A 27,647-nucleotide genomic window follows, 5' to 3' on the forward strand; every position below is an offset into this window, starting at 1 on the left:
TGATTAGCAACGATAATGAACATAGATTCTCTACAACTTTACTGTTTTGGAAGTATTAATTTATGATCCTAAAGCAGGACACCTGCACTGTAATTAATGACCTCACATCACATGTTTAAATTATGCTTTTACATTTAACCTTTTAATCAGACCAACAAAAAGCTCATACTCAATTTTAGCAGCAGTCATTGTGACACTGATGATAAAACTTGTGTAAAATTGCAAAACTGTAAAAAGAAATTAAAAAAAAAAAAAAGCATTTTTGTAGCTCAGTGTTGAAATTACAGGTAACTTCACTGGTTGGCTGTTTCACCTGTAACACTTCAAAATAACATGCTAAGGTTTAATAGGTTGTAAGGAATATACTCTGAGCCCTGAGCAGTGTTGTGCTAATAAGAGACGTTTTGTGTGTGCAGTGAACCAGTAAGTTTTGTATTTCATAATTTATTGAGTTTCTATTATCCTTTCTGACCTGCGTTAATGAAGCAGTCATTAGAGCACCATGTCCGCTATAATAGTTCTGTAGTTTGATGCTTGAGTCGTTGCAGACTTGTTGAAACTCCCTCACCCGTCAAAGCAGCGTCTTTGTTATTCGAGTCCAGCAGATGGCAGTGTTTCACTGTCTGACGGCTGTCTGAAGCTTCAGCTGGATTATCCGTTTGCTATGTTTGCCATGTTACAGTGGGGAGGAAAAACTCCCTTTTAACAGGAATATCTAGACATGAGTGATTACTGCAGTGGGGCACTATCTGTGCTATCTATAAGAAATGTTAGCAACAATAAAACTCTGAGGATCAGGGCTCCATTTCACTCCAGTGTTCAGTGGCATTTTAAAAGAGTGAATACCGACGCTGAATGTCTTTGTAAAGCAAAAGCACTTTGTTAGCCTTTACAGAGCAAAGCTATGGATCAATGTGCAGTGAAGAAAAATCGAGGTGGCCAGTCTGTCCTTTCCTAACCAATCACAGAGCTCCTTACATTGCACCATGTGGCTAATTTGCGTTTTACTGATATTGCTGGGCTGCTGTCAATCATTTTGTCTTTATATTACAACAGAGCATTGACCTTTAACCTGTTTAATTCATACTGAGTATTTTAAAAAAATGTATTGTCATAATAAATTCTGCCTCACTGAAACACCATTTTGCATTAGCCTCTATCACCTGACTTGTCACTGATGATATCACTGCATGAGCAGGCGATCCATATTTGATTTATGTCCACAATGCATAACGTACCTTGCATTTGATTGAAAGCGATAAAGCTTGCGGTTTCCATCAACTGACACGGCGAGCATGTCTGGAGTGCAGGCAGGGCAGCTAAAGCATGGCTCCTTGCACATCCTGTCCACCTCACACTTTACAGCACTCCACTCCAAGAAACTTTTACTGAAGGCATCAGCTGATATTCGGCCAGTCTTTTAAGTAGAGGACAAACAACAGAATATTCAAGGACAGTCATCATAAACATTGATTTGCACAATTTCCTTAACCTTGACAAATTTAGAAACTCACCCTTCCAAAATGGGCTGTTCTTTCATCCAGCACTTTGACAAACGCCTTAAGTGACATCCCTGGTGCAGCTTCTTAATGTCATAGAAAGACTGAAAGACATCCATTGAAAACAGGGTGCAGAAATTTAAGGTGCCAGGCCAATATCCACCACCCTGGAAGTCCTTAACTGAGGGGGACCACATTAGGTCACAGCTGGTGCAGCTCACCACTGGCAGTGCAAGGTTATAACGGCCTTTAGGAAGGATAAGGAGAAATCCAGTCATGGCTCAACAAAGACATTTTTTTTCATGTTGTGAAGATTTCATGTTGTTTTCAAAGCGGTCTGGTAAATCCAAATGACCTTTGACAGGTGCCCACATATACTGCGGGCCGAGGGTAATTCAAAACAATGTAGCAATGTACAATTTGCACTAAAACCTGCAAACACATCTATTGTGTATGTACTGTGTGACAAAAGAGCAACTTACCATTTATGGTTACAAGAGCCGAGAAACAGAGGTTTCACTCTGGGGCCTAGAAGCGGACCGTTTCAATCGTCCTGGTGACAACTTCATTTTTCTTAGTGTGTGTGAAGACAGGGAGGGTGTAATTGAGGACAGGGGCCTTGAAAACTGGAGGTTGAACCCATACCCCCTCACCCTTGAAGAACGTTTATCATGGTTTAAGGATTTGTTTTTTATTCAGTGGTCAGACTGGAGAGCACTGCAGCGGGTGTTTAATGAGGTCGATAAGACTATCAAGAGAGACAAGGTCAACTCTTCTTATGAGAATATTAGGAAGCGTCTTGTATATGATCAGCTCGCACATGGCCCGAAGATTGGTTTACCTTCTGCCATGTTCAGGCCAAAAATCATCCAAAACCCTGAGGACTGAAAAAAGAAAAAAAAACAAATGGTAGGTTGTCTCTGTGTGAGAGACGTTGGCATTATACTCGATATTTTTAAAAAATGCAATGCGTGGATTTCTTTTACAGACAACATCTGCCATGTTGTGGACCGTCAGAGTCTCCCCCTCCAGCACTGCTAATCCAGACCCCACCGACTCCGCCCCCCTCTCCAGGATGCTCACAGGACTCTGCAGGATCACACCCGTCTGAGGAAACGGAACTCAACATTAAACTCGCAACCTTCCACCTGCTGTCGATGGCACTGAATGAGTACGTGCAGGAGATATGTTATATATGATACGAGAGATATATGAGAGACATGTTAAATCTCATCGTCCGGAGAGGATTACCTGGATCTAAACGATTCCTGTATCTACACACGAGTAAGAATCACAGATGCTGACGGCACAAACTTAGGCAGGGATGCAAACGTGGGACTTGTTAATTATCCAGGTTGCACCTTATTTAGTCAGGTAGATGTAAATTTGGGGGATCGCTTGATGAGCCAATCATCCAACACGTATCCATACAGAGGCATAATAGAATGTCTTATCAATTATAATAAGCAGACTTTAGACACACAGTTCAGCAGCGCTTTATTCTGTACAGACACAGCCTCGCACATGAATGATACATGTATAGAAGGGGAGAACCAGGGTCTGGTGACCAGAGGTACTCATACAGCGAATAGCAGTATTGTTGAATTGATTGCTCCAGTACACGCAGACCTGTTTTTTCAAGAAAAATTATTACTTAATGGAATCGATCTGTCGCTGAAATTTGTGCGCTCTAAAGACGAATTTGCTCTCATGACTGGAGCTAACACCGCGTATCAAGTTAAAATCGTCTCTGCCAGCTTATTTGTGAAAAGAATCAGTGTCTCACCAAGTGTCAGGCTGGCACACGGCAAGGCGCTGCATCATGCAAATGCAAAATATGCTGTAGACAGAGTTTCTTTAAAGACCTTCTCCACACCTGCTGGGGCAAGAATATCAACTAATTTATTTATGGGCAGGTTGCCTAAATTTGTCATCATCGCCTTCGTGGATAACGAAGCTTATCCTGGTTCTTTTACACGTAATCCATTTAATTTTAAAACTGTGATATAGAATTCATGTGTTTATACGCTGATGGACAGTCGTATCCGGCCAAACAATTCCAGCCAAATTTTCAGAGAAAACACTACACCAGAGAATTTTATCAGCTGATAGAAACCACTGGAAGACATTTAAAGGATAGACCATTGGCCATAACACGTGAGGACTTTGGCTACACATTATTCTGTTTCAATCTGGAAGCTGATGAAGGACATTCAGGGAATGTATCGTTAGTTCAAACAGGGAACGTGAGGCTGGAAACCCGTTTCAGAAATCCGCTACCCTGAACAATGAACCTGGTGTGTTACTCTGTATTTGATTCAGTCATCCAAATATCTAATATGAGACAAGTGCTGCTGGACCACTACTAAAGATTCAAAATGAATACAATAGAACTCACCTCAGCATTAGGAAAAGCAGACAGAGGAACATTTAAGCGGGCGAGTGTTTTTAGAAATGTCGACCACCCTGCAGGCCATGAAACATCTGTTGCTCTACGTGTTGCTGTTGCACTTTGGATCAAATCATAGAGATGGGAACCTCTGATTCTCTGGTTGTCAATAATAATCTCACCCCTATCATTCCAAGAAACTCCCGACGCACGAGTGAGCGCTGTTAAAATAAGCTCTGCATTTTTTCTGCTCCTTTTTGCCATATAGGACAAAATCTCATCCCAAACATGTCTTTTTGTCTGTCGCCACCAACATTGTTTTGGCGGTCAGATGCATCCTGACCGGTTTCAGAAGGCAAAGATAGTGTTAGCACATTTTTTTCACTCATGCCTTGTTTCACAAGTGAACGGTATCTCTGAAGAATGGCAGAATACTTTTTAGCCTCTCATACACATCCAAATCTGCAGCTGCAGCACTTCAACCATAGCTTTGTCTCGCTCGTTTTGCTCTACATGTCTGACGGAGCCTGTATGTTGTTGCTGCTGATGGTTTAACATGTCCAACTGATGCTGCAGGACCAGAAACATTTTCTGTGTGTGCTCCATTTTCACCTGTTTGCTATAAGACTGGTGATGAAGGGTATGGCAGCCCCTAATAACGGTAGCAAGAATCCTCCAGATTGGTTGATGGATCTTCTCTTTTTCAAACCTTTGACCTTTTTGTCTGGAACCAGCCTGATTACTTTTTTTCTTTTTTAGTTGTCTGTACTGTTGATCAGTCAGCGGGATAACACCTTTCAAAACATTGAGCGATATCTCACACAGAGCATTAATAAAATCCATGCTCGCATTACAAATAATATTCCTCCGTACGCTGGGTGGGGATTTATACAACAACTCCAACAGTGCAATGTTTCTCTGCATCCGTGAATACGACATCCTTTTTACCGCTTTAGCTGTTTTTTGGGGATATAAACAACTTGACGATCTGACAACAAATTGGTTCTGAGTCTTAAATAGTCAGGCGTCTTAGATTTATAATCGATTAGAAGATACCCGTATGGGGTGGATGTGGCATCATTAAAAGCTTCTAAGAAGTATTTTGTATTACCTGGAAACATCTGTCTACCTAAAACTGAAATTTGATATTTATCTCTCGGGTTGTTAAACAGAGTTAAATAATTAGTGTTGAACGAAATTGTTGCATAAACAAATTCTGAACTAAACACATGCAGCTCAAGTTCCTATGATGAACATATTGTGTGAACACATTTTGAACTTCTATGCTGTCAGACGCAGTATTCATCACATTGTCGATAATGAGCAAGTTGTTCTTATCCGGAGGTAAAAGGACATCGTCACTCAGAGACTCCGGTATACCATTCACAAAGGTGATTTTTCTTATCTGAAGAAGTTGATTGTATAAAGGTTGCCAGCAGGAGTAGATGTAAACAATATTGTCAATTTTGGTTGAAATAATAGTGGATGCTTTTTCAATGATGCTTTTGACAAAGAAAGTCTTTCCACAATTACTCGGCCCGCTAATAACTAAACTAAAGGGTGCTGGAGCCTCCCATCAAAGGCTTGATCCTGATCAGTATCCATAAGGGAGTGTTGTATAGTCAGGCAGCACCCTTCTCTTGTTATAGACCACCTGAACTTTTTTTACAACTGTTTCATTCCTGAGATGAAACCTCTTCTTATTGCGTTTGATGGTGTCAGACTCTGCAACTAAACGCGCATCCCTGTTGGCCACAAATGCCTTGACTAAGCCTTTCAACGATTCGTGGGTAACAACTTTAGAATTAACATCATTGAACCTTTACACTTAACCTGAGTCTTGCCCTGTTTTGTGTAATAAGCATAGCATTTTGGACCTCCAGAGACAAACTCAGTAATGTGATCATCCTCTCCACACCCGCCATCATTGAGCTCATCAGTCAGCTCACCGAGGTATGGTCCTAAAGGGGGTACCCACTGCCCGGGATGAGAGGTGAAGATAACTGAATCTGTGTCGCAGTAAAGAATGCGTTCCTGCAGCTTGTCTAACAAGTCATACAGAGTGAGCCTCGCATAGGCCGTAGTCATAGCACCGACAAAGACATTCACATCCTTCACCCGCGACCCTCTACCATCAGCGTGACACCACTGAACCACTGCAACATCATCAGAGATGAAACAAAACTGGCGTCCGTCATAATGGTCACTGAACATCAGGTGTGTGAATCTGGCAGGGTCTGTAATCAGCTCGCAAGATGGCATATTTGTTCGCATGCAGAATCACCCCCAGAGAGAGTTCAGAAGCAGTTTATTACAACTTCTGATTGCTTTGTTTACACAATTCTTAGCAGGGTCAAGTCTGATGCCTTCTCTCTCATAATAGTCTTGAACAAACTTCTGCTGCTCCTCAGCTGTTTTGACATTTTTCGGGTATCCAGATGCCTGCTGCTTGAATTTCAAAAATGTTTTGAGATACGGCTTAAACAGTGTGTCAGTCTTATTAGGGAGGTGCCAAACTTCAGCGATGCAGACAATCTGATACCCTTTTTCAATAGCCTTTTCAAGCTCAAAGGAAACCTGACAGTTGCCTCTCACGTTCAGCATGCACACAATCACTGTGCTGGCGCTGCTCTTCAGCAGACGTTCTGCAGAGAGGAAACATCAGCTTATTGTAGCACTTGTAGGGCAGAACAGGATGAAATAGACCCCTTGGAGGAAGCACAGTGCACTTAACAAACCCGAAATAATTTTCAACTCTGTCAAAATGATTGGATATGATCTGAGGGTGACCTATTGGATAATGTTTCGTGCACTGAACAGTGGGGTAAAGACTTGTAAAATCATAGTATCTGATCTTTTCATCTCCACCATCATCAACCTTGTGGTACAGTTTCATCGCATTAGTCCTCCCCCAAACAACGCGTCTCTAGGGTCCAGAGGCTCAGGCTTTTTGTATTTGTGCATAAAGTCCTTGACTGACTGATCAGTCGACTTTAATGATGACCAATCACACCCCCACATGACCACGACATTAAGACCATAATGCATTCTTAGAGCATTCACCTTCTCACAACCTGCATGATACAACTCGCCATATGACAGCTTGGCGGCAGGGTTAACATCACTCTCCGGGTAGCAGCGGAGACAGCCGTGATAGAAACACCCAACGAATTCATATGCACTTCTGCTGGAAGCATCAAATCCATCCAGAAAATAAGGTCCTACTTTTTGTTCGCCGCCTCTGAGAGCATGCTTGATAACAATGTTTTGTTTCGTATTGAAGCCATTCAAGAGACACGTCTGAAAATGTCTTATTCTGATCAACATGCGCACCGTGATGAGTCAATGCCAGGGTGTCTTTTGGAAGAAACAAGGTTTTGAAAATCCCCATGCAGTATGATGCCAGGGTGGCGTGTGAAAATGGATCAATCTGCGTGCACTCCATCAAGGTCTCGCAGTATATTTTACAAGCCATTCTCAACACCTCAACATCATTAATGCAGTACTTACGCATTTCAGCCTGTAAATCAAATGGTTTCTCGCAGGCAGGCTTGTACCACGCCATCAATTTCTCCTTTTCAAATTCAGACATTTTTTCATACCCGTAAAAAGACGGGGCAGGATAAGGACCTACATAGAATTCGTCAGCCCTTGTGTTAAATGTGTGTGGAAAGAAGCCTTTTTCAAGGTCCTCGAATCCCAAGGCAGAAGGTGTTTTGGCCAAACGCATGGGCAGAGAGCTAAATGAGTCCATCCATCTCTGATCATAGGATTTGTCATACATTAGAACGACACGACTCCCTCTCATTGTTACACCCGGAGCAATACCCTGTTTAACGAGGTATTCCAGGAGAATATAGCTGTCGAAACCCGAAGAATTATGGGCTATAAATGTATAGCCACGGTATTTAGGCCTTCTGTAGTGCCCAACGAATGCAGACACACAATTCAATGTGTTGAAACAGAATTTTTTCCCATGCATATCCATTGTGCACACAAAAACGGCCTCATGCTTTCCGTCATGATACCGGGTCTCAAAATCCTATATTATGTATTTTTCATGAGGTTGTTTCATTTCAGCAGGCTGAAGAAAACACTCGTGATTCATGCCAGTGTCTACCAGGCGTTCTCCACAGAGTGTACATGCACTTGGGGCACATTTGTGTTCTGATTTGTCTGACTTCCTGTATACCGTACCACATGTTTCACAGTATTTCATATGATCACACGGTATTAGATTATGTACCGGTTCTACTAGTTTGTGCTGATGGTAGCAATGCTGCGACTTACAGACACGTTTACAGTCTGCACATGCGACTTACAGACACGTTTACAGTCTGCACATTTCACAGTCTGTGACGGGTAGTTTTGACACAGTGTAAAGCATACATTGCATCTGAATCTACATGTGTGGCACAGTGGAGTCTGATATGTACTATAACAATAATTACAAAAATAGCTAACTCCAAATAACCCTGTTGTGCTTTCAATGACATAATAATGACCATCGTGTAAATACATATATATGGTTTGAGGCTGCGGTGTGTCGTGTGTTTTGAAACACTGTAGCTGTTTTCGTCCTGCAGTATGATGGAAAATAACGATTTTAACATTTAGCTGTTTTTCAAAACTGCTGACATTGGTGAATCAATGTGTAGCTGCTTTGCACAGAGTAGTTTCTCATCCTCAGACACCTCAGCATTGAGAGCATGCGCCAAGCACAGACAAAAACACAGGTTGTTATTACTATTTTGAGGATTATACAGATGTCATTATACAGATTATACAGATGTCATGCATCTTCTAAGGCTTGGTCAATTGAATTAAATTTAATTTAATTACCTAAATTAGCTAAACTCTCTCGCACCCTGCAGGGAACCTGTTGCAGATCATCTAGACCGGTCTCTCTAAAATCAAGACGCTGACGCAGTTCTCTGGAATTAAAATGAGGCATGTCCCTAACCCCACCGCTGCCATCACCACTGCTGCCGCCAATCTGCACAGTGTCACTTTCATTCGTATTATCTAATACATCAACAGCTGCATCAAAATCATTGCTAGGAGAAGGCGGATGCTCATGAGAGTCAAAATGGTCAGCAGAGGACACAACATCAAGACTACCAGTTGCATCAGAATGTGCAGTAGGTGACGATAGAAGGTCGTCAAATGTCAAAATTTCAATTTGGCCAACAGAGGACCGAGCAATAAGACTCTCACCTGCATCAGAATGCACAGTAGGTGACGACAGGAGGATGTCATTAACACTGTCAGTTGCTTGATACCAAAGTACAGATTGTGAAAGAAGCTCATCAATGTCAAAATGCCCTGCAGAAGGTGTGGCATCAATATCACCAATTTCATCAAACCATTCTGTAGAAGATGGTGTGTGATTGCATTCACCGCGGTCATCACCCACATTATCAGCATTGCCAACATGAGAATTAACAGCACCGTTACTTCGCATAAATTTTCAGTTAAAATTTTAAATAATTAAAACAAAAATACGCGGCACTAGATTGATTGACAATGGTCTACAGCAATCAGAACGCACAACACAATGTGCTGTTAAAGAAAAAAAATCAGTGAAACAGCGACTCCGCGAAAGGTGAACCGCGTTACAGTGAGGTACCACTGATAGGTTTGTAGCTTGTACCTATCCGCTGGAACGTTGAAGGCAATATAATTACACTGCAAAGCAAGACACAAGCAGGCTGGTTTACTCATGCATGAGGGAAATCTGGCTGGAGCCGAGTGTCGTTCCACCACTTGACCTCCGTCAGACTCTCAGCCAGGCTCCCCATAGCACTCCTTTTATTGTGGTTACATGAATATGCATAGGGTTATTAACATATAACATCTTACATAGGTATACATGTGAACAAAGAATACTGTGTGTGTGTGTGTGTGTGTGTGTGTGTGTGTGTGTGTGTGTGTGTGTGTGTGTGTGTGTGTGTGTGTGTGTGTGAGGTCCAGATGTGACCCTGTGAAGACTCCCCAAAGTTGGTGCCAGAAGTCTAGCGGTCCATCTGAACAAAAGGCTCTTATACTTAAACAGATATACGTGTGTTTGCTATACCACATATCAGCAAGAGAAGATACGACCTCTCCTAGGAGGTGTGTGATCTATGCCAGAACACTCTGTAGAGGGAGTGAACGCCCTCCCCCTTCATGCTACACAGAGCTGTTACAGACCTCCTAGGATGAGACATTCTTTCAATCTACAAATGATTATACACTTCTAAGCATATGTGGGTAAATGTTTCTAAGCATAAATGACAATCAACAATACAAATCTAACATTTCCCCCCTTATTGACCTTTATGCTAGAAGAATTCCCAGTTATGAATACCTCATGAGTGACAGTTTTAATGCAAACATTTTTATACTCAGCATATGTCAAATTACCCTAAATTACTGTAAAAGTACACAGTTTAACAAACGTATTAGCAGTTATCCCATTCCTCATTGATCTCATCTCATGGCAAACTGCATCCTACAAGCAAACAAAGAAATTGTTAATGTAATAGTTGAAATAAGAAAGTAACATTTTCAAAAACATCTCAGCTTGGTGATGCTTCCTCCGGGTGTGCACATCACATGTCTCTCTGCAGAGTGGTTTGAGTTCTGCAGGGCGTCATGAATGTCTCTTCCAGTTGTTTCCATCATCGTCCATAGGACCAGAGTCCAAATGTATGTAGAATAAACATTCAAACATACCAGTTAGTGTTGTTGTTTGTCAACATGGGTCTCAGCTATTTCCAAAGCTGCAGACCTCTCAGCACTCTAGTTTCATGGCCTCCCATTACCTTACTTCAGGCCTTCGTCCTGCGAGGGGGATATTTATGACTCCTTCATTGTCCATACTCTGCAGAAAACACCTCTGTGGAAAGGGTGCAGGGTTCCGTTATCTTACTGCTGTTGTGATCCCAGCAGTCTTCGGGGTATCATCGTATTCACAGTACAGTGGTACAGCATTAGGTGATGTTCATAGGAAACTGCTGTCATCACCACCATAGCTTCTGGTTCCTGTGCTTTTCACAGAATCATGATGTCATCCTCAAACTCCTTCTGTGCTGTCGATGGAGCTTGGCACGCTCCCCTCATTCCTCGAGTTTTCATGTCCCCACGCTGCTGAAGATGATCTCTGATCCTCCTGAAGCCTCTCCTGCCCTCAGCTCCCATCCTGTGGACGATCATCTCAGGCACTCCTTCTCGTCATGGATAGTCCTGATTTTGGGCCTGCTGGATCTGTCTCAAAACACTCAGCTTCTCTGCCTTCCTCCTGGTTCAGCTACTTTCATGATGGGCCCCAACCAGCTTGATCTTTGACCTCAACCACTGCCTGGGCTATGCCTGGAATGTTTCTGCTTCTCACTGCTGCACCTGTATTTCAGAAAGGCTTCTATTTGGAGAGCATGTCAACAATCATCAAACCTCATTCTTTAGTTCAGTGAACTTCACTAATAGGCCATCAAAGCCTCATCTGAACATGGATGCACCACTTGCATAGGTTTAATACCTGTAAATAAACTGTTAATCACACAAATCACTGCAACAATAATAGAAAACATTGTTTAATGTTAATTCCTGGACCCCTCCTCTTGACTCTTGGACACTCCCACGAGTCAACTCATCAAACCTGGATCCCTGTCTTAAAGAAAAAATGTCAGCTAGATCATATCCCAGGCAACATCAGGGCATCTCCTCCTCTGGAGCAGCACCACCCTGGACCTATAATCCTGCAATAAAATATGTTAGCGTGTCTTGTATATTAAGTTTGCTTAACACCAGGCTCTCCCAGGAGCCTGCATACACACCAACATGGCCTGGAAAGCAAAATCTGGAAGTAAAATCAAACTTCACACCTGTAAACAATTGTATCATAAGAACAATAAGCATTCAACATCAGCAAGACAAGTGTCATGTGCAGGTTTTCTCAAATCAGTAAACTACAATTATTTTCATAAGTCGCCTCAGACATGGATCATCCCATGTACTCAGGCAACATTAATGTAGTCAGTGACTGCTCTTAAGCAAAGTCACTCAACTCAACAATCACTATGAGCTCAATAGCCCATCTTCAGCTATTCCATAAACAATCCCTTATATATTTTTCTCATGTCACTTGTCCGCTTCAGCTGAATCTTCTACACGCAGTCATAGAAAAACAAACATTAGCAACACACATTGATTATCCTGGTGGGCAGGCGTCGGCCATCCACATTCCAGAGGTGCCATAAAAACACCATAAAGTTAGCGCTGCGCAAGTTAGTGAATGACACACACACACATAGTAAATTCACAGACAGAGAAAATGGCATTTAAAAGATTAAATCGTCATGCAACCTCGAATGTTGCTGTCATCTTTCTGCTCCTGTAACAAAAACACATAAATTCATCCACCCTTTTGTCCCGTCTAGGTGGAGATTAACTTTGAGTCGTGGTCAAGTCCTGTCAGCTTTTACCAGTCAGTCAGTTTGTTTTTTATTTCCATTCATTCATTCATTCTTCCTTTGCTGATAGTGGAACCTGTTGTCGCATTTAGTTTCCACTTCCAGCAAAATGATGTCATTTCAAAAAGAAAAAGAAGAACTTTAGGTCGGATTACATCGCTGAATCCTTTTTTAGGCTGGGACACTCATTTAATAATTGTCCCAAATAAGTGGCTTTCTCCAGAACCCATTCTAATGTGGAGTAAATGCACTTGTAACGGCGTTCTCGACACGTCGTATAGCACTTTTAATTCCTGACGTGCAGATCTGCTTAAAGAAAAGAAATAGACAAACAAAATCAGTGCCTGTTCAAAAGATAAAAATGAAAAATAACAAAGATTATCAAACCAAACTTTCAGTGCACTGTGAAAGTATCAAAATAAAAAGGCCTTGTTAAGTCATGACACAAACTCCTCATCAACTTCACAACAGGAGAAGAATCATCAGCTAGATTCACTCCAAACCAACCATCAGCTGCACAACACACCACACCACATGACTATGAGTTTAATCCCCAGGTCTGTGCTCTTCACTCATTTAGGCCACAGATCTATTTTATTCAATTTTTCCTTTTTCCCTTCATCATAAAACATGTGACATGCTGTCATGCACTTCATAAAAAAGTTTGTTATGACGTATTCAAAATTGTGTATCTAGATACAGAATTCACTCGCACATCAAACAGGAAACTCAGTGTTTTAGAGTTTCCACTTAACACACAACAACTCCAACACATCTCATTCACTCGTGCTAGAATTCAATCACCTTTCATTAATCTAAAACCGATCAACTAATTTGCATATCAGCTATTAACCCACTAAGTTGACAGGACGACAGGAAAGCATGTTCAAAATGTTATCACAAAAGACAATTTCCCTCATACAGTAAATCACTTATGCTGCATTAATCAAGCAGGAAGCTTCTCCCAATTTACCATTTTAACACTAAATTTATTGTCTGATCACTGATTGGTCAAACCAGGATCTTTTTTTTTTTTTTTTTTTTCCCACAAAAGTTAAATTGTTGTCCTGCAACCTAGAGAGTCATTTTTTTTTTATTGGATAAATTCAGTATTTGATAACAAGTGTCTGCTAAATTGACACTATTTTAACACTGATGAAAGATAACTGTGCTATGAGTTCCACTGGTCTTTGCATCACACGAGGTGACTTGGACAAGATGATAAACAGACTCACGCTTAAAATGTCTAATCTTCATGAGTTATTTTGATTTCCCACATTAAATAATTCCTATGTGTTCTCACCTAGTCTTCTCACTCTGTTGTCCTCTCACTCTGTTGTCCTCTCCCACTTCAACAGTCCAACAGCCGGCAGTTCTCCTTCAGCTTTGTCCTGTGTCCCACTGTCTCTTCTTGCCATTTTACTCCAAAGGTGGCAAATGTCAAACTCCAACTGTTCAGTTCTCCTCAAACGTTTTCTTCACATGCACAGTGAAATTTCAGCTTGTTGTAGACACAGTGCCATCCATCCGATCAGTCAGGATGATGGGTTTGCTCTTCTCTGATGCTGTTTGTCCACATTGCTGCTGCTTTGCTGGGACTCTTTGCTCAGGACTTGCTGCTGTCTCTTTATCATGTTATTGCTTTGGAGCTGCATTCCTTGGCTTCAGGGAGGGGTGAGAGCTTGCTTGCTTGCTTGTGAGGTTGAGAGACACATGGCGCTGTAAATAAGTCATCCAGAAACTTGGCATGCATGTTTCCAATGATGTTAAACTATAACTTTCTTCCGACCGCTGCATGTGGAAAATTGATTCAGGTCTGCTTTTCACCTGAAAGTGACAAACTAAGACATGTTCATTATTATCATCACTGCTTAATCAACACACATCTCTCTCTCTCTCTCTGTGTGTTTTTGTGAACAGTCTTTTCTTAAAAGCAGAAAATAAGATTGTAGTTGTTCTTGGTTGATCAACACAAAACCTTTTTCCTATTATTATTTTTCATCTACAATATAAATTCTTTTACACAGCGCACAAAAACACTGTGATGTCAGACACATTCACACTCACTTTTTCATCTGAATAAATAAATCACGTGGCTGGTGATATGTGCCATGGTAATCCATAAGCATGATCACAAGTTTATTTAATTATTTTCGACCCAACAAAACAAATAAACAAAAACATGATGCTGATGCTATGAACACTCCACACACGAGTCAAGGTGCAGGAAAACTGCTCACGGAAACGCTGCACACTCTCTGTTTCCCCCTCTTTGAGTAGTTCTCAGACAGCTCTTGATCTGATAATGTGTAGCTTGCTCATCAGCTCAGAAGAAAAAAAACCGCAACGCAACATCACACAGTAGTTGCATGCTCTGCCCACAGTGGCAAAGTCTTACACTTTCATATTCAATTCAGCTTCTCCATCATGTACTTTTAGATGTTTCAGACAGGGTTCAGCATATTAGTTGTTTTCACAGGTGTGCCCTATATCTCAACAATGGCTCATAATAAGACGACAGTCTTTCACACAGGTCAAGTGCCTCTATGCACTTCATTAGTTTAAATATTTATCTATATCAATTCACCTCATATGTCATTTTACAAAATTTGAGCAACCACAAGCTTAATGTAGATTACTTTTAACAACTATCCACCTCAATTAAATCTATGGTCTGGCACACAGGCTGCTGTCGATCAGGGCAAGCTAAAGAATAAACATTTTGTGTCAGCAAGGGGGTGGGGGAAAGCCATTCACCAGAGCACATCTCAAGTGCTGCTGATGTGGGCTGGCCTTCTCCACACGCTCTTCAAGGCTGGTGTGTTTTCTGAAAACTTCTCTCTCATCTTTATTTAAATACTTTGTGCTGCCAGGAGCAAAGTCCAGCACAAACGTCTGTCTCCCTCCAACTCACTCTTGGTTGCTTAGAAACCCATGATAACAACAACAGTCGGTGTCACAGACCACGTGTTCTGCTCCGCACACACTCACACAACAACAACAACAAAAACGACGATGACAACAATGACAACAACACAAAATAGGCCTATTGTCCAGCACAATCTGGACCCCGCGGAACTTCTCAACACCCCACTGAGCGGTGGAGAACTCACTACAGTACCCCACACAGCGGTCTGTATTTCGCCCCAATAAGACGGCGAACAAAAAAAGTTCGAACTGCGCAACTCTGCGACTTAATGCTTCTGTACAAAAAACCCCACTGAGCGGCTTTGTACATCGCCCCACTTAGACGGCGAATTTTAGCCCCACTGAGCGGCCACGGACAACGCCCCACTGAGCGGCGAAGACGTAATTTTAGCCCCACTGAGCGGCGAAGACGTATAGTTATAGAGTTGGACTCTAAACTTACTCTGTGTTGCTTAGCGTGTAGTATAGCCTCGAATCCCGCCGATCGCCATTCATCGAGGAGAAAAGACAGACAGCGAATCCACAGGAACTTCCTGGCTGACGTCAGTCTTTCAGCGTGCCTCTCCTCCCCTCGGTGAATGCGATTCCAGGGCTCCGGCATCGAAGGACCAATTAATGATAGGTTTGTAGCTTGTACCTATCCGCTGGAACGTTGAAGGCAATATAATTACACTGCAAAGCAAGACACAAGCAGGCTGGTTTACTCATGCATGAGGGAAATCTGGCTGGAGCCGAGTGTCGTTCCACCACTTGACCTCCGTCAGACTCTCAGCCAGGCTCCCCATAGCACTCCTTTTATTGTGGTTACATGAATATGCATAGGGTTATTAACATATAACATCTTACATAGGTATACATGTGAACAAAGAATACTGTGTGTGTGTGTGTGTGTGTGTGTGTGTGTGTGTGTGTGTGTGTGTGTGTGTGTGTGTGTGTGTGTGTGTGTGTATGTGTGTGTGTGTGTGTGTGTGTGTGTGTGTGTGTGTGTGTGTGTGTGTGTGTGTGTGTGTGAGGTCCAGATGTGACCCTGTGAAGACTCCCCAAAGTTGGTGCCAGGAGTCTAGCGGTCCATCTGAACAAAAGGCTCTTATACTTAAACAGATATACGTGTGTTTGCTATACCACATATCAGCAAGAGAAGATACGACCTCTCCTAGGAGGTGTGTGATCTATGCCAGAACACTCTGTAGAGGGAGTGAACGCCCTCCCCCTTCATGCTACACAGAGCTGTTACAGACCTCCTAGGATGAGACATTCTTTCAATCTACAAATGATTATACACTTCTAAGCATATGTGGGTAAATGTTTCTAAGCATAAATGACAATCAACAATACAAATCTAACACCACTGTACAATAATTTCCAGTAGCACTGCTGGTATATGAAATGGTGAGTTTTGAGGTTGTCTTCAAACAAGTGCATTGTACTAGAAAAGGGTGTTTGAAGGATTAAAAATGTAAAAAGTAATGACTATTTTATATTCATGAAAAAACTTTATGCAGAAAAAGTAGCAAAGAAACAAAAACATAACACATGGACACTTTTGGCCACGAACAAGCTGAAGGGATGGTGATTTTTTTCAATGAACCCAGATTGTTAAAAAAAAAAACTTAGACTCAAATTTATTTATCAGCAGCATCAATAGTAACAAAAATACAAGTTAGTTTTCGCTGTCAAAGTCGATTTAACTGAAGTGACGTGTTTCCGGTCACAATATGGCGCTCCCCTGTGGCTGCAGCCAGATGCTCATGTACCATCAATGTGGATTGTCAAACAGCTCTGCATAGCTGGGCCCTATTTCAGGAAGCCGGTTTAGAAAACTCAGAGTGAAAAACGATACTCAGGGTTGAGTAACCCCGAACTGTCCAACTCGGAATATTCGGTTTCAGAAAGGCTGATAACAATTAGTTCAGTCAACGCGAAGTTGCTTTAACCCCAAGTGAAGCGCGCGGACGAGGATACATAAAGCCCTGATAAGCGGAGCACAGATTAAGCGAGTCACCATGGAGACGGAGGGAAAGAAGGCGCGGTCAATGTATCTTACAGCGCTTGAGGCCAAAATTCTGATGGCAGCATATGCTGATAACATGCAAATTTTGCGGGAAAAAAGTAACACAGCCTCAGCTGCAAAAGAAAGAGAGCATGCATGGCAAAACATAGCCGACAGAGTCAATGCGTGAGTGTTAATATAAACATTGATCTAGGGATTTCCACCCATTTAACACGTTATTTTATCATATGTTATTTCATTTGTTATTTTATACATTTCATTTTGTGATGTGATTTGAGCGCAGGTGCAACCCAACAGGCCCCCAACGTTCCTGGCAGCAAGTAAAAATGAAATATAAAAATATAGTCCAAACAGGTAAGGTGTAATTGTATTATGAGCCATAGTGCTTGGTCTGTTTGTCCCATGTAAATCAATTGCAGTTAGAGGCTACATTAATTTTCTTTCTGTAAGCACTTATTGAAATTATCTGAGCACATTACAAGTACATATTTGCTTACTCTGTATGCTCAAATGTGGCCCGTTATAGCCAACAGAAAAAAAGCGGAGGCCCGAAAAACAGGTGGGGGTCCTCCACCACCACCACTCACAGAGGCTGAGCAGTTGGCCCTCAGCCAAAACAGTGGGCGCCCTGTGGCCGAAGGCATCTCTGCGGGGACATCCTCTGAGTCAATAACCCCGCAAGACACAAGTGCCTACATAAGGGGTAAATTCAAAATAATACATGATGTGCATACATCCTTTCTTCACAGTGACCTTTGCAGTGCTACTCATTCATTTGATAAACTCTTTACCATAATGAATTATTTTGTAGTGAAGTTATTTTCCTACTGATTTTGCCTTCCCTCAGTCTTGGTTGTCTTTGAGAGCATAATGACAATGAAGTGTAAGGTGATTGGTATGTTTGTTAATTGCCATTTGGTCCCTTGTAAGTTATAAGTGACCTGTATAAACCTCATATTCTATCAGTTGATGGTGGTGGTGTACTGCATCTGGTGCAGCCTCCTGTTGAGCCAGACCAACATGCAGTTGTGAGTAATACTCCACAGATTATATGAGTTTACAGTAGAACAGCAATGTTGTTTATTTCTTTACAACAGGAAAATAATGAAGAAACATTGACAGCTGTTACAGAGGAGGAAGCAACAGAGACACTTTATGAGGTTTACATCTTTTAATACTTTGTGTACAGGAAATACAGGCGACCAATAAAGCCAGTTGAACAAAAAATCTGTTTATTCTTCTTTCAACATGTTGAGGTGATGGGTCAAAAGAAATGATTGTGACATATGGTGTCTCTGACTGCGCTTCCATCTTGTATGTCCGTGGGAGGGTCAGGATGTTCATGGTTTGGATCACTGCTGTTTGGTTCAGAAGGACAGTGTTCTCCTCTAATTGTGGCAATGTTGTGAAGAATCACACATGCCGCAATAATGTCACATGCACTTTCTCGGGTGACCCTGAGTCTTTGCAGGCACTGGAACCGGGCCTTAAGCATTCCGATAGTCATTTCAATTCTGGCTCTTGTCCTGCAATTAGCCAGATTATATCGCTGCTGTGGGCCCGGTTCAGGGTCAGGGTAAGGGGTAAGCAAATAGGGTAAACATGGATACCCCCTATCACCAAGCAAGTAGCCAGTGAACTCTCCTAAGACAGAAGGATACACTTCAGTTCAAATGTCCCTGAAGCAACTGGTCTTTATATATTTTAAAGTATTCTCAACTCACCATGTCCAAATTTTGTGCTCAGTGTACATTCACGGAATATTTGTGAGTCATGGACAGAGCCTGGCCACTTGGCTTCCACATTTGTGATAATGTTGGCAGCATCATATATGATCTTCACAGTGCAGAGAACACAAATTAGCATCCATTACTATAATGAAATAATTTGTTAGTTTGAAATGCTACAGGGAACTATGTACCTGCACATTAATGCTGGGCCCTATTTCAGGAAGCCGGTTTAGTGGAAAAACTGAGTAAGTATACCCTGAGTTAACGAAAACTCTGGGTTTTCGGTTTCACAAAGCGAGTTCAGCTGAAGCCTGAGTGAGTCACTATGACGACACACTCCGTGAAGCTAACCTGCCCCCTAGTAGGTTTACTACAACTAACCCTGACTGTCTCCGCCCCTTTGTCGGAAACCTGACAGTAGGAAGTGTCGGACATGGCGTGCCCCGTCCTTGAAGAGCCAGTAGATCGTGAAGCCCAAATTCTCCGCAGAGCTCTCCGCCGGGAGAGAGTGATCAGATCGCGTTTGGACATTTTATCATTTCCTGATGAGTTTCTGTGCGAACGTTACCGTTTCTCAGCACAATCTATAAGTTATTTGGATAACATCCTCAGGCCATATATTACGCATGTGACATCGCGGACATGCTCTCAGTTCATTACATATTATTTGTATTGCACTTCGGTTTTTTGCAAACGGGAGCTTTCTGTATAATATTGGTGACGCTGAGCACGTGTCCAAGGCTACCGTCTGTCGGGCAGTCAGGAATGTTACAGTTGCACTGAAACGTCTCCTGTACTCGTCTGTGGTGTTCCCCGGTCATAGACCCACAAGATTTATCAAAGAGGGATGCCACAAAATTGCAGGTATCAGGATGACCAAAACTTAATTTATGATGTGGTGATGCTTGGACTACTACTTAAATTTTACATTTATTCTCACGGTTCCCAGGCGTGATTGGCTGTATAGATGGCACTCACATTCCAATCATTTCTCCTTCAGTAAATGAAGGAGACTATGTGAACAGGAAGTATTTCCACAGCATTAATGTACAGGTACATAGTTCCCTGTAGCATTTCAAACTAACAGATTATTTCATTATAGTAATGGATGCTAATTTGTGTTCTCTGCACTGTGAAGATCATATGTGATGCTGCCAACATTATCACAAATGTGGAAGCCAAGTGGCCAGGCTCTGTTCATGACTCACAAATATTCCGTGAATGTACACTGAGCACAAAATTTGGACATGGTGAGTTGAGAATACTTTAAAATATATAAAGACCAATTGCTTCAGGGACATTTGAACTGAAGTGTATCCTTCTGTCTTAGGAGAGTTCACTGGCTACTTGCTTGGTGATAGGGGGTATCCATGTTTACCCTATTTGCTTACCCCTTACCCTGACCCTGAACCGGGCCCACAGCAGCGATATAATCTGGCTAATTGCAGGACAAGAGCCAGAATTGAAATGACTATCGGAATGCTTAAGGCCCGGTTCCAGTGCCTGCAAGGACTCAGGGTCACCCCAGAAAGGGCATGTGACATTATTGTGGCATGTGTGATTCTTCACAACATTGCCACAATTAGAGGAGAACACTGTCCTTCTGAACCAAACAGCAGTGATCCAAACCATGAACATCCTGACCCTCCCACGGACATACAAGATGGAAGAGCAGTCAGAGACACCATATGTCACAATCATTTCTTTTGACCCATCACCTCAACATGTTGAAAGAAGAATAAACAGATTTTTTGTTCAACTGGCTTTATTGGTCGCCTGTGTTTCCTGTACACAAAGTATTAAAAGATGTAAACCTCATAAAGTGTCTCTGTTGCTTCCTCCTCTGTAACAGCTGTCAATGTTTCTTCATTATTTTCCTGCAGTAAAGAAATAAACAACATTGCTGTTCTACTGTAAACTCATATAATCTGTGGAGTACTACTCACAACTGCATGTTGGTCTGGCTCAACAGGAGGCTGCACCAGATGCAGTACACCACCACCATCAACTGATAGAATATGAGGTTTATACAGGTCACTTATAACTTACAAGGGACCAAATGGCAATTAACAAACATACCAATCACCTTACACGTCATTGTCATTATGCTCTCAAAGACAACCAAGACTGAGGGAAGGCAAAATCAGTAGGACAATAACTTCACTACAAAATAATCCATTATGGTAAAGAGTTTATCAAATGAATGAGTAGCACTGCAAAGGTCACTGTGAAGAAAGGATGTATGCACATCATGTATTATTTTGAATTTACCCCCTATGTAGGCACTTGTGTCTTGCGGGGTTATTGACTCAGAGGATGTCCCCGCAGAGATGCCTTCGGCCACAGGGCGCCCACTGTTTTGGCTGAGGGCAACTGCTCAGCCTCTGTGAGTGGTGGTGGTGGTGGAGGACCCCCACCTGTTTTTCGGGCCTCCGCTTTTTTTCTAGTGGCCATAACGGGTCACATTTGAGCATACAGAGTAAGCAAATATGTACTTGTAATGTGCTCAGATAATTTCAATAAGTGCTTACAGAAAGAAAATTAATGTAGCCTCTAACTGCAATTGATTTACATGGGACAAACAGACCAAGCACTATGGCTCATAATACAATTACACCTTACCTGTTTGGACTATATTTTTATATTTCATTTTTACTTGCTGCCAGGCACGTTTGGGGCCTGTTGGGTTGCACCTGCGCTCACATCACATCACAAAATGAAATGTATAAAATAACAAATAAAATAACATATGATAAAATAACGTGTTAAATGGGTGGAAATCCCTAGATCAATGTTTATATTAACACTCACGCATTGACTCTGTCGGCTATGTTTTGCCATGCATGCTCCCTTTCTTTTGCAGCTGAGGCTGTGTTACTTTTTTCCGCGGAATTTGCATGTTATCGGCATATGCTGCCGTCAGAATTTCGGCCTCAAGCGCTGTGAAATACATTGACCGCGCCTTCTTTCCCTCCGTCTCCATGGTGACTCGCTTAATCTGTGCTCCGCTTATCATAGGATATTTATGTATCCTCGTGCGCGCGCTTCACTTGGGGTTAAAGCAACTCCGCGTTGATTGAACTAATTGTTATCAGCCTTTCTGAAACCGAATATTCCGAGTTGGACAGTTCGGGGTTACTCAACCCTGCGTATCGTTTTTCACTCTGAGTTTTCTAAACCGGCTTCCTGAAATAGGGCCCTGATATCTGATATTGATTATATTGGTAAACAGGCTGTAGCATAAACATCAGGTCTGTTCTGAAAACTGGCTTTATTTTTTCAAAGTAAGGGAATATCTGTGGTCTGTTACCGCGGGCTCATGGGCTAAGGACTTGGATTGACAAGTCAAGCGCAGATGATTGTGTTGTTTCTTATAAAGGCGTGTGTGTGTGTGCCTTCCTGTGTGTGTCCTTGTGTCAGTGGAACTGAATCAGTGTGTTAGAGAAAGTGCTCCTCTGCTGTGCCGTCATCGTGTGGATGCTTCTTTTAAAGTTGGAACTCGTGTTTTTATGATCTGCTTCATTTCATTGAACCTTTATTTCTAACCATGAAGTCCCTTTGAGGTTACAGTCTCCTGGTTAGGTTTAGGCTGTTATTGTGCTTCAGGCTGAAATATGAGGAGTAAGGAGTGGGGCTGGTTAGCCCTCATGACCCTCACCATAACACATACGTCACAGGACAGTGTTTACCACAGAAACTCCATGAAATGATCAATGAGAACTTTAGAAACCCGTCAGTGTGATGCTTCCAGTACAACAGCACCTCTGAGTGTGTGTGTTTGCCTCTCAGACTAACTCCACCCTGACATCAAGAAGATGGAGGAAGAGGATGGAGCAGGATCTGCAGCATCCAGCTGTGTGTCTGTGAGGAGTGACCGGTCCAAAGGATTACCTCCAGACTTCAGTAATGAACCTGCAGCAACAATGTAAGAGAGCTGCTGACTCATTTATTCAGTGTAAATAATGATTTTTGATGCAATGGGAGAAGAAAAATGACAAAAACAGTTTTAAAAATAAGGATTAAAATATTACAAACTATGTTTTTGAGTTTCCTGATGTAGTACAAAAATATATGAACATAACTGTATGTGGTTGTAGCTCACGAGTGGCTGTAGCTCAGGTGGTAGAGCAGGTCATCTACTGATCGGAAGGTTGGTGGTTCGATTCCCGGCTTCCCCTAGTCTGCATGCCAAATATCCTTGGGCAAGATACTAACACGAAATTGCTCTCCGATGCATTCATCGGAGTATGAATGTGTGTGAATGTCAGTTGTGTAAAGCGCTTTGAGTCCTCAGAAGAGTGGAATTGCGCTATATAAGAACCAGTCCATTTACCATATAGGACAGATATTTTACGGTTCTTTTAGGCAGCACCAAAAAACAAAAAGACTATTTTTAAGCTGTCTGAGGTAGTGAGTCAACATGTCACACTGGGTCAAAGGTCAGGGAGTAAAAGTGTGTTGAGCTGAAGCTGCTCTGTGTGCAGAGATGAGCTCAGATTCCTGCTGTGATTGATCAACAGTCACAGAAATGTAGACTTGTAGTTATTACTGCAGTATGGTCACAGCAGATACTGATAAACATGTATTATGAGGATGGATGATCAAGTTTCTCACTCTCTCCTTTAAATCTCAGTTTTTTCTTCTTCACAGTTTATCTGTTAATTTATTAATGAATAACACTGAAAGAGTTTCTGTTATATTTCCCCTTGAACATCAGCTTATTAGGGCGGCATTAGGAAATAGCCCCCCTCCAAAGAATGAATAAATGAATGATGATAATAATAAAATGATTAAAAAGCAGAGCTCAGAGTGGTAGAATGGTCAAACATGGATCCACGGGTGGTTCAACTGCAATTGGAGACGTGACTAAAGCAAATCTTTCAAATAATCCCACCATCAACGGGATGTTGTCTCCTTTACTACGGTTGCTTTACTTGGTCACCGTGTGAATTTCTTTGAAATGAACCAAATTCTTTTATTTGTTGGTTGTTGCATATTTAACCTCTACAGTCAGGAAAGGAGGAGATGAGGCCTCAACAATGTTGGGTTGTAGCTGTGGTTCAGGTTAGATTGAGTGTCCATGGAATAAATGTAAGTCAGTGAACTGGAAACATGACTGTGTTCAAACTTTGTTGCCATTTTTATAATGAGTCTAATCAAAGGTGGACAGAAGTATCTCCACTTTGACTTTTCTGTGTCACCATCAGAGCTTCTGTACAGTGTGGAGAAAGATCCAGAAGCAGAGCTGGACTGCAGACAGCCAGTCAGAGCAGCTGTGTACAAAGTAAGACTGAACATCTGTCTGCTGATGGACTCATTTCTGAAAACTGGACTTCTTGTGTTGTTCAGACATTGAAGAGTTTTCTTTCTCTTTAGTCTCATTGTTTTTCTTTCTTTCAGCAGATGTTGGTCTGCAGGAGGTTTTAGATGAACATAAGATCAGTCTGAGGAGGAGATGTGAACGTGTGACTGAAGGAAGTGATGAAACAGGAAGTAGAACCCTCCTCAACAGGATCTACACTGAGCTCTACATCACAGAGGGACAGAGTGAAGAGGTTCATACCCAACATGAGGTGAGGCAGCTGGAGACAGCTTCCAAGATGGACGCCCTCCATGACGCTCCAATCAGGTGCCAGGACATCTTTAAAGCCTTACCTGACCAACAGAGACCCATCAGAGTGGTTCTGACCAACGGCGTGGCTGGTGTTGGAAAAACCTTCTCAGTGCAGAAGTTCACTCTGGACTGGGCAGAGGGCTTGGAGAACCAACATGTCAGTGTGGTGGTTCTGCTTTCATTCAGGGAGCTGAACCTGATCAGAGATGAGCAGTACAGTCTTCTGGAGCTGCTCCATGTTTTCCATCCAACATTACAGAAGGTCACAGCAGAGAAGCTGGCTGTCTCTCAGCTTTTGCTCATCTTTGATGGCCTGGATGAAAGCAGACTTTCATTGGATTTCACCAACAGGAAGCTGCTGTCTGATGTCACACAGAAGTCATCAGTCAGCCAGCTGCTGACAAACCTCATCCAGGGGAATCTGCTTCCCTCGGCTCTCGTCTGGATAACTTCCCGACCTGCAGCAGCCAATCAGATCCCTCCTACATGTGTTGACAGGCTAACAGAAGTACGAGGCTTCACTGACGCCCAGAAGGAGGAGTACTTCAGGAGGAGATTCAGTGATGAAGAGCTGTCCAGCAGAATCATCTCCCACATGAAGACATCCAGGAGCCTCCACATCATGTGTAGTATCCCAGTCTTCTGCTGGATCACTGCTACAGTTCTGGAGCACATGTTGACTACAGAGCAGAGAGGAGAACTGCCCAAGACCCTGACTGACATGTACTCACACTTCCTGCTGGTTCAGACAAAGAGGAAGAAGAACAAGTACCATGAGGGACACGAGACGAGTCCACAGGAGCTGATGGAGGCTGTCAGGGAAGTTCTTCTGAAGCTGGGGAGGCTGGCGTTTGAACATCTGGAGAAAGGAAACATCATGTTCTACCAAGAAGACCTGGAGCAGTGTGGTCTGGATGTGACAGAGGCCTCGGTGTACTCAGGAGTTTGTACAGAGATCTTCAAAAGAGAGTGTGTGATCTTCCAGAAACCAGTCTACTGCTTTGTTCATCTGAGCATTCAGGAGTTTCTGGCTGCAGTCTACATGTTCCACTGTCACACCAACAGGAAGACAGAGGTGCTGAAGAACTTCTTGGGACAAAAATACAACGAGTCCTCTCTGGATGATTTCCTGAGCAGAGCCATGGAGAAATCCCTCCAGAGTAAAAATGGCCACCTGGACCTGTTTGTTCGCTTCCTTCATGGCCTCTGTCTGGAGTCCAACCAGAGACTCTTAGTAGGTCTGCTGGGCCAGACAGAGATCAGTCCAGGAACCATCCAGAGAGTCATCAACAACCTGAAGTGGATGAACAGTGATAAAATCTCTCCTGACAGAAGCATCAACATCTTCCACTGTCTGATGGAGATGAACCACCTCTCATTATTTCAGGAGATCCAAGAGTTCCTGAAGTCAGAGAACAGATCAGAGAAGGAACTCTCTGAGATCCAGTGCTCAGCTCTGGCCTTCATGCTGCAGATGTCAGAGGAGGTTCTGGATGAGTTGGACCTGCAGAAGTACAACACATCAGTGCGGGGACGATGGAGACTGATTCCAGCTGTGAGGAACTGCAGAAAGGCTGGGTGAGTCCAGATGTGATAACTAACATCATTGATCAGTGTAGGTTAGTAGTTTAATGTTGAAAATAAAATCAGATTGTAACCACAAAGTGTTTGTGTCCGTACGCTGCAACCTTCCACACCATTCCTTTATTGTACAGACTCAGCAGCAGCTCCATGGATCCCAAATCCAAGAGTGGAGAACAGATTTGAAGTGTGTCACATCCATGCAGTCACAGCTGTTTCCACCATGTTTCCACTGATATTAATCCTGTTCAATGACACGTTTCATATCAGTGAATATGTTCTTTAGGACGTCCACTGACATGTTTAAGTGTCCTGCTGGAAATCACTCAAATCATTCATGAAATCCATTAAAAATCCTTTTAGTGTTTCTAACTTCACCCTCTGTCCTCTCTCTCTCTCCATCCTCCTCACTGCTTCTTTCACTGATAATCACACAAACATCGTATTCAGCTACAAAATAACACAATAATATCATCTGATGATCATTATTATAAGAGCAGGATCCATATTTGATATCAGAGTAACACACTGCTTGGTTATGTGCAGTCATCATCAGTGACTGTGGGTCAAACAGAAGCTTTCTGATTGGTTGCTGACCTTGGTCACCTGTCCACTCTCACCTGTTTGTGTTTGCTCTCTCTTTGCTGTCTCCATCCTCTCTCTCCTTTCTCTCCCTCTCTGTCTTTGTACGTCACTCAGGTCCAATGGAAACAGTGACATTTACAAACCAATCAAAGACAAACTGATCCATGTCAGGTTATAACAATATTCAAAGTGAATACAGGCTGCTGCTGGACACAGACAGGTAACATCATTTTGACTTGCTGTCACCTGGATCTGGACTCATAAACACTGAAGCCCTGAACAGGAATACAAATCATTTTCTGCCAACTAGCGACACACCAGCAGATAATGGCTCAGAAAGCTCAAATGAGCCAATCATTTCTGTGTTTAGTTCCCCTGAAATCAGATCTGATATCAGCAGCTCTGAGTTCATTCATCATTATTGTCCAGTGATGAGATTTCTGCTCCGTTTGGTAACAGTCAGCAGGTTTTTCCTGCGTGTGGACGTGAACAGTCGTACCTGACAGCAGGTAGCGAACAGAGATCATCTTTCCAGCTGGAACTCTTCACTGAGCTGAACTCATTCAAAATGTTCTGGAGTCAAAACAGGAAACAGTCCAAATGTGTGTCTTCACTCTGACTCTGGATCAGATCTCAGTGACAGAGTGTGGACATTATGGAAGCCTAAATGTGACACCGTCTTCCTCCTTCATCTGCAGATTAAAGCCAAACAAAGATTCTCATTAAAAGTCTGCAGGTCTGAGAGAGACTCAATCGTTGTGTCATGTCAAACACAGTAAGAGGAGCTGAAGCACAGATTTGAAGAGCAGATTCATCAGATTATGACCTCACTCTGTTTTGTCTTCATATACATTCAG

The 27,647-nt window shown here is 42.4% G+C and overlaps 3 protein-coding genes across 4 annotated transcripts in view; all 3 read left to right on the top strand.

The window, feature by feature from the left end:
• Positions 1-27,647, top strand: part of LOC308403394 (NACHT, LRR and PYD domains-containing protein 12-like) — a 1,254,170-nt gene that overhangs the window by 222,632 nt on the left and 1,003,891 nt on the right. The window lies entirely within an intron of this gene.
• LOC308403425 (NACHT, LRR and PYD domains-containing protein 12-like) overlaps positions 1-27,647 on the top strand; it is a 646,283-nt gene that overhangs the window by 216,308 nt on the left and 402,328 nt on the right. The window lies entirely within an intron of this gene.
• Positions 1-27,647, top strand: part of LOC308403548 (protein NLRC3-like) — a 229,665-nt gene that overhangs the window by 195,849 nt on the left and 6,169 nt on the right. Inside the window, exons 5-7 of the mRNA XM_080893077.1 lie at positions 22,800-22,935; positions 24,218-24,294; positions 24,411-26,202. Coding sequence (XP_080749203.1) covers positions 22,826-22,935; positions 24,218-24,294; positions 24,411-26,202 — 1,979 coding nt within the window. The 5' untranslated portion in view covers positions 22,800-22,825. The remainder of the gene's footprint in view (positions 1-22,799; positions 22,936-24,217; positions 24,295-24,410; positions 26,203-27,647) is intronic.

Source organism: Rhamphochromis sp. 'chilingali' (assembly GCF_963969265.1).
Source record: "Rhamphochromis sp. 'chilingali' genome assembly, chromosome: 1".
Classification (NCBI taxonomy): domain Eukaryota; kingdom Metazoa; phylum Chordata; class Actinopteri; order Cichliformes; family Cichlidae; genus Rhamphochromis; species Rhamphochromis sp. 'chilingali'.